The following is a 14129-nucleotide window of genomic DNA, read 5'->3' as shown; positions in this document are numbered from 1 at the left end:
ACCTGGCTGAATGACGGAAAGGTGCCCAGTTTAAAGGGGGGTATTTTTTGACTTTTTAGCTTATAAACTCTCGCTGGAAAGACTCACTTTTGAATTTTTCTTTGCTTGGCCATGAATCACAATCTGATTCCAACGAGTTAGACCAAAAATGACGATTTCTAACTCAAGTTGGGCCTATAAAACCCATGTCCAATATACTCGACATTGGCACAAAAAACAGCACTGAAAAACCCAAGATTTTAACAATATAACGGATATTAAGAGGTAAGAAAAATGATCTTCAGAATTTCAAACCTTTTCATCTTTGACAATGCGACTCCATCGTAAAATATTCGGGAATTTGTTTTCGACCGTTTGTGTTGTGCGCTCCAACCAAAGTGTCTGAAATTGAATTCAAATTGGTTAAAACAGTTTTCTATCAAAAGATATCAAATTAGTTGAAAATGATTGTCAACAACAACAAAGTGCTCTACCAGAAGGAGCCTTATAACAAAAATTGAAAACTTTATTTTTTTGTATGTAGTACTTTAAGTTTCACGTGTACAATCATCAGCTACATACAAAATGTTCTCTTAAAGATGTAGAGTTGCTTAGAGTTTTCAGAAATGCTGTGAATACGGAAGAAGCTGATAGAGGCAATATTATCCCAACGTTTATAGGCCTTCGCTACTTGAGACAATGGATAAAATTCATACAGCTCTCCATCAGAAAAATATAGTAGCAATAGATTTACCTTAAATTCATTCTTAGGGTCTTTTTCACCTCGATGGAAAGGACGATTGAAACTAAACTTTTCGACATTATTTATCCGGTAGTACCTAAAACACAAAAGAAAATTCATTATAAATCTGTGATCCGCCCAACCTCATTCCCAGTGTATTTTTTAAATATTAAGTGATGCCAGTTGATATTCCCTTTCCAACATGACGGACATCTAAAAGCAACGTAATAAAGCCTGGGATACACGAAGACGAAATGTATGTAGCCACTTAATTACCCATCCAGAACGCCTGCGCGTAGCTTTACACAGACGCTGGATTGAAAGTAAAGTCTATCGCTAGATTTGAAAAAAACGCAGTCCTCAAAAACAAAGGAACCACTAGATACAATCCGTCGTCCTCAAAAACAAAGGAACCACTAGATACAATCCGTCGTCATGATTGTGGCGCGTTCTAGGCGCGTTCTGGATGGGAAATAAAGTAGCTTCACTTTTTCTTGTCTGAGAAAGGTTAGAGATTCTACTCTAGCCCTTCGGGTTTTAAACTAAATGTTCTGACCCTCCTCTTTTACGATTTCCCCGTCGTCCTTAGTATAGTAGTCAGAAATTTAGCCAGAAATTTTCTTACGCTTGCGTATCTTCATTAAAAGATTGAATAAACTCGTCTGCGTCTTCTGATATTGGAAGAACTGTACAAATCTGTATGTCTGAAAGTCGTTGTTAACCAGTTAAAGAAATTAAGCAAATAAGTTTTTACTCATTGAGGAGAAAGGTCGGTGTTTTTCTTATTAGAGTAAAATCTAATCATCCCTATTAAATTGTTAACTGTTTATTCATCGCAAGGATTAGGAGAAATGTAGCAGGAAGTAGGAAGCTCATACTCAAGGCCAAATCTTGTGAAAGTAGTAGCTCAGAATTTGTTGTTCTATCCAAAGGTATCAATCATTTTCTTTAATTCGTCTGTGAAAAATCGCCAATTTTGGGGGTTTTACCAAGGACGTCAGTTTTTTGGCCATAAAATATATGTCTGCGACAAAGTAAAAATGATAAGTGATGTAGAATGAAAACGTTTTTAATTTTCATCGATTATTTTTTCGGCAAATAAAACAAAAGGTTTTTAATTCCAGACATGTGTCTAGATTTATTTTTCGCGACAAACAAATTCGCGATATACGAACTTATTTTTTGCAGTGGATACCCAGCTTACCTAGCTTACCTAGCCAGTGCCTACAGCTTACCAGGCCAAATATTCTCGGGACCCTCTCAAAAAAAAATGTTAAAATCCTATCTATTTTCGAACCAATCACATGCGGTTGATTCCCACGAAAGATATGCTACAGAGGGTTGGCCCCTTACTATTAGCAAATATCTATGAAATACGAATGAAAAGATACGTTGTCCATCGCTTTTCAAAATTTCGTCATCCGGACGACCATTCTTGTAAATTACCTGTCATTAAAAAACGAAAAATTGCGAGCGGATTACGTACACCCGTATAAACATGACAACGGATGGATAATTAGTCTAAATCGTAGATCTCCATAGACATACTTCCTATCTATAAGAAACTCTTTTCGTTAGAGGATGAGCAGAAGCCTAATAGATAATGTAACAGGCTCGTGAAAAATAGGAAAACTAGCCTGCTATATTTTCGTGATTTCGCTATCTACTTAACCTCTAGATAATGAAATAAAGCACGAAAGAGGGCGTCTAAGTTGAGAGTGTTTGAAAGTCTTTAAAGAGCTAGATAGTCTAGAGCCTTTGGTAGTCCTCAATACACTTTTAGTACGTAATAGTCCTTCATGCTACTTTTACTATCTATGGGTTTGAAAAGTTTAGAAGTTGCGGAAACCTATCTATTGGAATTTGAAATAACAGTGGCATAAGCAACAAATAGTGACAATAATCAAAAACATACCTTCACTGTAGGAAATTGAGTGCATATACGACTGGTGAAGCCTGCCAATGTTTCCAATTCTTGTCCTCTGTATACCAACACTTCATCCTGTCATAAGCAGAGAAAAGAAACTTTTGAAAATTATTCACCTTATGTCATACTAATGTCGCGAGGGATTTATCTTTGATGATGACAATCAAAGTCATAATATTTGAGAAAAAAGGGAAATTCCCACGAAATCTTACAACCACAAACGATTTGGAAGCGCTCTAAATTAGGTTGGACGGGTAGAGTTTTAACTCTGAGTTTTAACGCTAGACTTAAGACCAAAACTCCAAGAATGGTCCAATAGGGCTCAGAATATAGACTGGAAGTCTATAAAAACCCCTCCCGAATTGAAACATTCGAATAATTTTATCAGTTTGCCAAAAAGCGACTTTTTCGCTGAAAACGAGGAATCAACCAAAATTCCCAATATTATGACCGTGATTGTACTATAAAAATACGTGAATTGACCCCGGCTGCAAGGAGACCAACGCGGCTCATTGCCCTCTTATTTCTTTGTAGACTTATTTTTTTGAATCAGAAGCCTCAAAAACTACGTGTTTGGGGGGTAAAAAAAGTGAAAATTTTAATTTATTTTACTGATTTTTTAAAAATCTTGGCCTCACTTCAAACGGCTAGTCGGGGCCATGGTGAAAATAGAGTGCTAAGGCATTATAAAAATAATATTCTACTATACTGCACTGAATGTTCAATGGTTGTGGGTTAAGACCACCAGCCGGGTCAATGAAAAATGGCATACTTGATGACTCTTTATTTAACGCTCAGCAACTCCTCTTCCTTCTGATAAACAGATATAGGAAAAGGAAGCGTTCGAGTCGCCTCGAATGCGGTCACAAAGATTAAGGGGCGAGATCTTTTTACTTTTATTAGAAAATTCATTGCCTGAAACATTTTTGTCCCCATAATGGATATTTACCTTCAAATATTGTGGGAAGCCTTTTCCATAAAAAGAAACTTTAAAGTATGTCGGAGGCTGACGTGTTTTATCGAGGATTGCTTCGTAAAGATTCCCTTGTTTGTGCTAAAATAAGAAATGTTCAATTTAGAAAAAAAAACGGAGCAGAGAGCTAAAATCGGTAGACTAGTAAACTAGTCGTAGAAAACAGACCTGACAGACCCATATACAAAAAATCAAGCTCCAAATAAAAAGAATCAAATTGGTGAAGTTGCGTTTCTTTTCTGAATTTCAACGACTAGAAGCTACTTCCCTCAAAAAACGTTGTTTAATTTTACAACTTTTTTTTATTTCATAGTAACATTGAACATGGGAACATATAAATAAATGAGCATTTCTAAAAATGCAATAAACAGAAAGAAAAATAAATGCAATTCCGCACGGGTCAGACATACAGAAATCTGTATGTCTCTCCTTACGATTTTAGGTGAAGAAAAAAAGGCGTTGGAAGTAGCTTCTAGTCGGTTATTTTCCTTTTCTCTCACGCGCGCTGAATATTTAATTAGTGTTTACATTATTTGATTGACAGTTTTATTATAAGCTTATAAGTAATAACCGACTAGTTTACTAGTCTATAAAATCGGTAGCGAAAATGCTAAAAATGTTAGGGCTTTTAAGGTGTTTTAGTATTATGGAAACTAGCCCGGGGTCCACTTAAAGCTTTTTTTATAGACTGGATGGCGCGATTAAGTGGCCCGGTAGTATATGGTAATATGCCTTTGCTTATGCGGACTGTAAAACAGTCAGATTTTAGTTGATTTTGGAAGGTAAAAACGTTATGAAGCAATGTTTTTATTTGGGAATAAGGGATTTCAAATCTGTTATTGATGTTTGTTTCTCATTTTTGATTAACTCCAAATAGTTTTATTGTTATTTGGATTTTTAAGATTTTCTCTCAAAATGGCGACCTCGCCAAACGCTCCTAGTCTACTTCACTGGACTCAACGTCATAAAAAAATATCAAAAAGCAAAGTTCAGCCAAAAGTAGACTCTAGTCTATATGGAAACTTGGTAATGCGTAATTCGTTTGGAATTTCCTTTCTTGAAAATCAGCAGGAACAATACAGAAGAATTGTTTCAAAGGAAATATAAAGGATTTAAAATATAATCTGTAAAAAATGTCTTTGCTGCCTGACAATTTTCTTTGTGACGTGCAGCTGGAATTCAGACAATCTTATGCGAAGTAAATTAATAGGATAAATTTTTGTAATTTGTCTTTTCTTTGTCATTTATGTTTTGTACTTAATTTAATAGAAGTCGACCGTACAATATAATGCAAATTCATTTGAAACGATCACATGATTAAGATAAAAATCTCTAGTTCTTTTTTTTGATCTGATAATATCACAAAACAAAAAATGATAAGAGATGATAAAAAGCGGACGCAAGGCATTTATATGAGATTGTCAAGCTGATAAAGTAAAGGATAAGTATGGCTAATAAAATAGCAGTTCTCGGAGACTGTTTCAACAAAAACATTTCAAATACAAATTGATAATGAACCAATCGTACTGCATCGACTGTGGATTTTATAATCAAGGAGCGTCATGGGCCCAGACCACCTGCGACCGCTGCAATATACCGAGTATAAATTGTTACCGACGAAGGATCGAAATCTGGTCTTTGAACACAGAAAGGCGAACTTTGATTTGTTCGTTTGATATTCATCCGTCCAGCTACATCGAAGATGTCAAACAAAGAGTGTCAAAAAAAACCGGACTCTCTTTTAAAGATTATAGATTGTATCGTTTTCGTGAAGACCGTCCCGCTGAGCGAGAAAGTCAATTAATGGAATGGCACCCGTTGGATGATTGTGAGACAATAGATTACCATTACAGCAATACAGTGAATTATGGTTTAAAAGTAAACAAGTATATGATGGTTGTTGAATATAAACCCAAAATTTCAATCATGTCTAATAAAAACTTGGGAGAACCGAAGAAGGACACATTATCAATCATGACAATCAACAATCATGGATCAGCCGAGGAAGTTCTTACTGTGGAAATTTTCGAAGGATATTTGATTTCAAACCTTAAATCGATTATTAAGTTGAAAACAGGTCTATCGGTCAAAGAACAAATTCTGACAAATGGACAAGAGGGGATTTTGCACGATTCTTATAAAATTTCGCGTTTGGCTGAGCAATGTTCCAAAGACTGGGAACGAATATATCTAACGTCATTGAGTGGTGGCGATCATGATTCACAAAAGATATGTGATAGCTACAATATAAACTGTATATCAACATTTCGATTAAATTTCTTGACAAAAACAGTGGAGTTGAAGTTCCAAAACTTTCGGTTAATAAGAGATGTGAAAATTCATATTCAAAAAGAATTTAATATCAGAGTTGATGACCAAGTTTTGATTTATAAAGGTAAAAAATTGATGGAGAATCAACTGACTAGAGATGTGTTTCTTGAAAATCAAATAAATTCATTAAGAGACGTATCTATTAGCTTGGTGATTGATAAAAAGCCATTCATGCTCAGAATATCACCTCAAATACGTTATCAGTCATGGTTTAGAATATCTATCAATGATTCTGACTACATTGAAGAGGTGAAGCAGCAAATACAAGCAAAAACAGAAATTCCCCTCCAAAACATACATCTCATTGACCAAAAAACGCAAGACATTTTGTGTGATACAAAAAAAGTCGAAGATTATAAGTTTCTGGATCAATCAAAGATAACTTTGCAACAAAAACTAGTCATTAGACTTCACTTTGCAAAAGATAATCGAGTCGAGGAGAGATTTGAAATTTTACCAGAGTATGGTGAAAAAAGAACCGTCTTAGACCTCTTGGAAGAAATCCGCGAATCTTTCTTACCGAAGGAAATGAATGTTGAGGAAATTAGAGATCGTATTGGCACTACAAAAGACACCCTGATTACAAATATCTATGAAATAGATTTTAGAATCAAGAAAACTAAAAAATGCTCAATAATGTAGCTCAAAATGTATATAATATCTGATCCAAACTTTTAAGAGAGTAGAGTAAGAGAAAAAGACTCGACCTAAATTAGACATTGATGGTGAACGTCGAAATCTATTAAACGTTAGGAAGAACAATGAAAATTTTAGATGGACTACATCTTCTAGAAAGTACTTTGGTTTGTCAGTCAAATAACCAAGTCCTTACCATGATTTCAGCGAGTTTACGAAATTGTTTTTTCTGTTTGTATTGTTCCATCAATTCGTTGCATAGCAACAACGCCATTTCCCATTCCTGTAGAATAGATAACGTACAAGGTGATTCAAAAAAAACCCCTCTGTTCACTTGTGAAACTGGTACTTTTTTTCAAACTTCTTATTCTTCATAAATATATAAGCTATAACATTCAAATTTCACATAAAAACTAAATTTACTAAGGAAAAAGGGTTCGAAATTTCAAAGCGATAGGATGAATAAAAATAAAGTTACATAAAAAAATCTAGGGGTGCGGTTTTTTTAATCACCATGTAGTTCCGTAAATTTTGCATACCGCATTCAATGTTCTTCAATGTTCAATCATAAAGATGGGCTATGGAGGTCTTATTATTTAAAGCTATATTAATTATTAAGGCTCAAATTGTTTGTAATATCAATGATTATCCTATCTTGAAATGTATTTATTATAATAAAAGAAAACCTGTTTTTGTCAATTAATTTAGGGACTGTAATAGACTACTTAGGCTTGGCCTAGACGCTTTTATATAAGAATACACTTTATAAGAATGTCCATGATGAAAATGGCCAAAAATTTAAAAACAATGCTAAGAATATCACCATCATGGAATTTTGCTACTCAAGCTAATTTTCTAAAGCATTTTCAATTATAAATTGTCAATTTACCCCAAGTAAGGCTCACTCCTTTCACAAAAATGCAATTTTATGTTTGAGACGTATGTACTAAATATTTAATCTCGTCTGAATTAGGATCCTAACCTAAGAATGCTGCAAGAATATTTTAGGATGATTTTTCAAAAACAGTTAAGAATATCCATGGTGAAATGGATTTACACCATTCTTATAAAAAAAAGCGTGTATTCCCTGGGACAAACCCGGGGAGGACAAAATGTCTTATGAGGTATTGTAATTACCTTTCCCTCGTTAAAATGTTCGATGATTTTCAGACACAATGCTTCTTTTCTTTCCCATTCTGTTTGTGTTGGAAAAATAAGAAATTCTTCCAAACGAACATCTTCTTTCCACTGAAAAGTAAATGAAGAAATGCAAGGGGATGTTATGCAAAAAAAGAAAATCTTCAATCTTCAATCGATGTTTAACGTCTTTTTTTGATGAATAAGTAGGCTTCTTTAGCTGACCATTAAAGCCAAAAACGAAAAACCTCTATCTAGGTCGTATAACATCAGGTATAAAAGTGCGAAATGAAGGCTTTCGTGTGAAAAATTTTTCCTACTACTCTTGTCTCCCGAATAGACGGTGGGGGGGGGGGTCCGAATAAGCAGGGGGTAGGAAAATTTTCTAAATTCTAATAAGCGGGGGGAGGGATGGAATAAGAGGGGGGTAATTTGAAGACAAAACTGATATCAATTTCAAAAACAAAAAAGAAACTTTAAAAAATGAACACACGTAAAATAAGAACCAATACTAACAAAAAGGAAAATATTAACAAGTTTAAGGTATATCTACACTGTAATGAAATATTGAATTATTCGAATTTATTTAGCGGGCGGGAGGTCTTAATAAGAGCGGGAGGGGGTGGATTTTTTTCTCTTAACAATTAGCGGGGGGACGTCTATTCGGGAATTCGGCTATTTTTAGAGGAAAATTAGAGTTCAAAAAGCCTTAAAATGTTTGTCAAATTGTTCTTAATATTTTGGCAATGGAAGCCTTAAGTTCTTATACAGTTTGTTCTTATAAAAAACGTGTAATCGAACTTTCTGAGTATCACGAAAAACACGAACACGTTGAAGGAAACACATTTAAAGGTCTCTATTTAATTTTCGAGGCAAATCATATTTTCATCGAAAACAGGTACATAAAAGAATCTCAAAAATTTGGCGTTGTCTATAACAGTTTCTTAAAAAATTTGAAGGTGACATTCCTTATGATAAAAAAACTGAATTATCGAATACCTTATCGGGGAAAAGAATGTCGTGAGAAAGTTACGAAAATTTTGAGGAGGTGAAGAAATTTCCCCCCGACGAAATTTATCCCCGACGTTTTATCACCTGACCAAAACTTTCACCCGATTTTTTTGTCCTCAACAAAAACTTTTACTAAATTTTTTCCCTCCAACCAAAATTCAAATCCAATTTTTTTACGCTTTTATTAACCGAAATTAGTGCTTTAAACGTCGAATTACAAGATCTATTTTCGAGCTAGTGAAGGAAACAATTTCATTTGGACAATTTAGTTGGGTGGAAGTGACTAAATTGTAAATTTGGTCGGGAAAAATGACGAATTTGAAATTTTGGTCGGGGGAAAGTGACGAAAATGCCTCTAGGTGACGCAATTTTTCCCCGATGAATTTTTTCCCCGACTAAATAAAACTCCGACATTTTTAGTTTCCCTGATAAGGTAACAGAATATCGAATTAGAGAGTGTCAACTTATACAGGTGAGGGGTAAGTACCTCATGATTATCCGCGTGCACTTTCAACGCGAGTGCTGCTTCTGTGAAACAACCACATTCAAGATGAAGATCTGATAATTTATGAATACATTTGAAAAACATGTCGAATTCTTTCGACCGTTGGTAAAAGTCCTAAAACAGAAAGACAAATCTAAAGTAAACATTTTTGAGTCTTTTAGGAAAAACAACAGCTAATGTGAGGTCTTTTGGGCCGGGGGGTCCTCGGTTTGAAAGCGTAAAGATTTGTACAGCTAGAATTAGGTCGGAGAGTTATACTCTTTCAGTGCAGATAAATTTCATCAAACAATTTTGCCCCAATGTTATAAAAAGTCGTCTTGTTATGCATTTTTCTGAGAATTTTCTGATCGTTTAAGAGCAAAAATTGCAAAAACTTTACTCCAAAATTTAATCTTTTTCTCAATTTCTATACCCTTTTTAACTTCTCGCTGTTGACCTTTATAGTGCACTTTGGAAAGCCTAAAAACACTAATGTGTCCCCTCCAGGGTTATTAGGGTATATCAAACTTAAAACCAATTAAAATTTAAGGTCTGAAGGTGTTAGTTAATATCAGGGCATCGAGGTTGACAGAATTATACCGCAGAATGGAAGACAAGTTATAATGTTATAAAGACGTTTCCATACCATCAATCTATGAGTGCACATAATTTTCAAACTCAAGTTTCCTTCAGAATTGGCTGATCTATAAAATACAAGAAAATCATCAGAATTTGTTATGTTTGATTGGAAAATCCGCTACATCAATCATTATCTAGATCTTTGATCAGATCTTTCTTCAAAGATTCAAACAAGGAAGTTACCCTTTGCGTGCCCAATACACCTTTCAACCATTGAGTTTCAAGCCCGAAGGGCTAGAGGTCAATCTCTAACCTTTCTCAGGCAAGAAAAATTGAAGCCTTAAAATATGCACCGTATTTTTGATGACGGATTGAATCTAGCAATTCCTTTGTTTTCGAGTGATATATTTTTCAAAATGAAGCGGTAAATTTTAGTTTCAATCTGTCATTTGTGTAAAAACCAGGCGGGTCGCTCAAGGCCACGCAACTTTGGTAGGATTTGTTGGCTTCAAATCCTACCAAGGAGATTGACCTCTAGCCCTTCGGGCTTGAAACTCAATGCTTTCAATCCTTAGCGTCGCGGTCAGCTTTTCAGGGGACTGGTTATGAATCAACAAGGAAAATTTATTCTCCTACACTTTTTTTTCGATGCCGTCAATGAGAAGCATTTCTTTGTATTTTCTTTACCAGTCTCCTCAATAGCTGACCGTGCCGCTAAGGGTTGATAGATGTACAGATTAACAGGTCCGGCGGAAAAACAGTTAAAGTAGGGAGGCTGAAGGCTTAAATTAAGATAAAATTTGCTAGGAATTTGAGAAAAAAATCTAATTTGCTTAAAAGTGAGGAGACTGAAGTCTCCCCAGTTTCCCCGCTTCCGCCGGGCCTGATTAAGGATTATAGATGTAGCAAAAATTCCTACTAAATTTTCTACTTGTTATATCTTTTACCTGTAGTCGACCAGGATCTTCATAAGTTCTTGGCTCATCTTCTGGTCTGTATTTTGTTCAATAGAAGTCTCCTCATCTGGAGAAACATCCAGACATTCAGGAAATTGTGTCGAAATACTAAAGAAAAAAAAAATTATCATATGATTGATGGCTCTTATTGAAGATTCCCTGATTCGTCATGACATTGAGCATGACAAAAACATACTTTCGGCTGACGGTAATTTTTTAAGTTATTATAAAAATTGAGTAGTTTTTTAGTTCCATAAAAATAATTTTATTAGTAAATTTCTTATACTTAAACAACAATGTACGAGGATTTGAGATTGGTTTAAGATCTGGTGAAGCTAAGTAGTGTTTTTAGTTTCTTTTAGTTACTTTTAAAAACATTCATAAACTCCTTAACTGTCCAACAATAACAAATTTTATCAAAAATAACATTTTTCACAACATATCGATTAAGCTAGCCGTGAAATCTGGCAAACGCTTAACGATATCTCGAGCTTATTAGATCTTGTTTGAAAGAAAGAGTTATGAAATTTAGAAAAATTTCAAAAAATTTAAGGCAAAGAAATCTGATAAATTGTGCGAAAAGCTGTACACGTTTATTTTTAAATTTAATAAAAACTAACATGTACTTAGTAGATAACTGTTTAAAGAAAGTTATTATTATCAAATTGATGTGAATCTTAAAAGAGCTCTGGAAAGGAGTGCTAAAGGAAGGCTACATACAAAATTCAGCTCGTAGAAAACTTTGTAAGGGACAGTGGAAGTAGGAAAACGGGCTCATACCCAAAAAATAACAATATCGCAGACAAAATGTCAGCAGTAGGGTTAAGGACAAACTGTTTATAATTAACAGATCGAACACCCCCGCTCCACTGCTGTTTAGTCCACCCGAAATCTTTCCAAACTTGGCCGTTTTCTGATCATCTGCTTCCGAAAACTATTCTCCTAGCAATATTTTGAGTTTATTTGATCTTACTTGAAGAAAAAGTTATGTCCTTGTTTAGATGGTAGGATCGTCTTAATTAATCTCATCTCGAAAATTTATTAACATCTGAATAGTGAAAGCTTCAGAACTTTCTTTTACCATGGCCATAATATTACAAAATTCTCGGAAATGTCCAAAATTTTGAGCTGCCGGTTGCACTCATTATATATTGGTAGATAAAGCTTTTATGTCTTTCCCAAGTCACGCCAGTTGAAGAAAAATAATGCGCCATCTTTACAAAAAGCAGTTCGGTGCTGGCTATTTATTCAATCTAAACTAATTCGGTTTAAGTTTTTAAATTTGCTTTAGCAGGGACATAGAAGCTCCTTCTAGTATTTTGTATCTAGTAAGATATCTGTGCACTTTACGCTGAAGAAGAAGCTATCTTACATATCTTCAAAGAATTCATCGCGATTTTCTTCTTCTTGCTTTTTGGTCATCAATACCTCTAAACGATTCAATAATTCCAATTCAACCTGAAAGAACAAGCCAAACTGGTGATCACTTTTGAAAGGTTTTATCATTCCATATCAAAAGTTTTAAATATTTTTAATTATTACCGACGTTTTCAATAGACCTTTTCATAAATTACGTCACGAACATCACTTGCCTCGTTTTCAAACAGCTACTATGGCGATAATGTCCCTTGAGACATTAAATGATTTTTTTATGAAAAAAAAAATAGTTTTGATAAAATCCGCTGGGAGTTAATCACCATGGCAATAATTTCAAAACGAGGCAAGTGATGTTCGTGACGTAATTTATGAAAAGGTTTTCAATTAAATTCTCCAGCACGTTTCGCGAGAGAGAGACTTGTTTGTAGAACCAAGGAACTTAAATAAAAGCTTTATTAAAGTTCCTTGGTAGAACCCAGTTATAGTAATTCTTTAAAGCTCTTTATGTAAAATTTTTTTTTTTTAATCTTTTAACCTCATTACCCCTTATGGTCTCTTTATCCTTGAAATAATATGGTCAAGGAGTTTGAATCTTCCGACCAAAGGCACTAAAAATACGGCTCGATAGTCTAAACATTCTGTTCACCAACACAAGAACTTATTCCTCAAGAACATTCATGGCCACGTAGCATTAATCATTCTAAAAATATCAAACCTTACCTTTCGCATTCCATCTTTGCCTTCACCTTTCAGTGTTTCGTATAACACTGGTAAAGTGGCCGTCTGAAGGTCTAAATACAAGAAAAAACATTAAAAAAATTACCTTTCGAAAAGCGTACAGAAAATGTTTTACAAAATGCATTTTTCAACGTTTTAGGAAAAGATTTTGATTGAAAAAAATGTAATGCAATGAAAAGAAGAAGGCCGAAGTCTGCATTGAAAGCCCGTAGCAAATCAGTCCAGTCTGTATTAATTCAAATGATGAAGATGGGAAAAATTTGCTTATATTTGACCAAGTGTAACCTGTAGAGAATCTTACAAGACACTCTGGTAGATGTTTGACCTTTTTTTGAAGTTCCATCAAAGGCTATAGTCAAATCAAAACTCTAGCTTTTATTTAAGGAAATTCAACTGACCCTTATTCAGGATATTTCCTTCTTAAAATGATTATATCAGACAATGTAACACTGGTAGAATGTCAGCATGTGACTAAGCTGCGCACATCCCCAGAATTGATTTTGATATAGGGGATGCGTACCGTGTATAAAATTCCCATTCGAGAGTTACCCCAATTTTGGGAAAACCTGTTTCAATTTTCTTAAAAAGGTTAAAAAATTCGATGATTGTTTTAACCTTTGGTCATTCAAAGTTTTAATTCAAATTTAAATGAAATTTAAAAGATCTCTCATATAAAACTTATTAGTCAAGCTAACCAACGATGTAAAAATAATAGATAACCAACTACCTCTAGAAGGCAATTCTCCCAAGAGAACAACCATTGTTTTCCTATTGAAATGAGCACTCCTTTAAATAGCTCTGTGTGCAGTGCGTGTTATGCTTTTAGCTAGATTTTGACACACTTTTTGACATCCACTGAATTGATAGAAATTTGCATTGTTATTTACTACAAATTTTGGAATTTTTTTCAAAAGATAAAGGTACCAATCTTTAGACAAATTGACTACGGATCGGCCTGATACCACTTAATCTTCATATGGATAAATAAACGCTCATAAAATGATGTTATCTGAAAAATATATGTGTGATTTGAAGTGCGATATCTCACGAATGAAAAGTGCATTAAGGTTGCCTGATACAAAATAAACAGATGAAAGTTTATAGAACAATAATATCTAATTAAAAAATTCCTTCTATGAGGCTGCCTATAGGAAAATACACTTTTTCTAACCCAAATTTTGGAAAAATATACATCACGTGATCGATTCTGTCCAATAGAAGGTTGCAAATGAAGCAAGTTTTTATTTAATTGCACTTTT

The 14129-nt window shown here is 34.3% G+C and overlaps 1 protein-coding gene across 6 annotated transcripts in view; it reads right to left on the bottom strand.

The window, feature by feature from the left end:
• LOC136800382 (dedicator of cytokinesis protein 3-like) overlaps positions 1-14129 on the bottom strand; it is a 31726-nt gene that overhangs the window by 7137 nt on the left and 10460 nt on the right. For all 6 annotated transcript variants that reach the window (XR_010845701.1, XR_010845700.1, XR_010845699.1 and 3 more), the window contains 13 exons: positions 12853-12923; positions 12128-12213; positions 10747-10863; positions 9867-9924; positions 9224-9355; positions 7726-7836; positions 6785-6871; positions 3598-3702; positions 2637-2723; positions 2113-2167; positions 1347-1425; positions 734-818; positions 295-381 (listed from right to left, as the gene is read on the bottom strand). Coding sequence is in view for 3 of the 6 variants with exons in the window: in XM_067057027.1 (XP_066913128.1) it covers positions 295-381; positions 734-818; positions 1347-1425; positions 2113-2167; positions 2637-2723; positions 3598-3702; positions 6785-6871; positions 7726-7836; positions 9224-9355; positions 9867-9924; positions 10747-10863; positions 12128-12213; positions 12853-12923 (1160 nt within the window). In the remaining 3 variants the exon portion in view is untranslated. The remainder of the gene's footprint in view (positions 1-294; positions 382-733; positions 819-1346; positions 1426-2112; positions 2168-2636; positions 2724-3597; positions 3703-6784; positions 6872-7725; positions 7837-9223; positions 9356-9866; positions 9925-10746; positions 10864-12127; positions 12214-12852; positions 12924-14129) is intronic.

The sequence above is a fragment of the Clytia hemisphaerica genome, unplaced genomic scaffold (assembly GCF_902728285.1).
Source record: "Clytia hemisphaerica strain Z4C2 unplaced genomic scaffold, Clytia hemisphaerica genome assembly, whole genome shotgun sequence".
NCBI classification, from domain to species: domain Eukaryota; kingdom Metazoa; phylum Cnidaria; class Hydrozoa; order Leptothecata; family Clytiidae; genus Clytia; species Clytia hemisphaerica.
The sequence above is the reverse complement of the archived record's forward strand: the minus strand, read 5'-3'. Positions and strand labels throughout refer to the sequence as shown.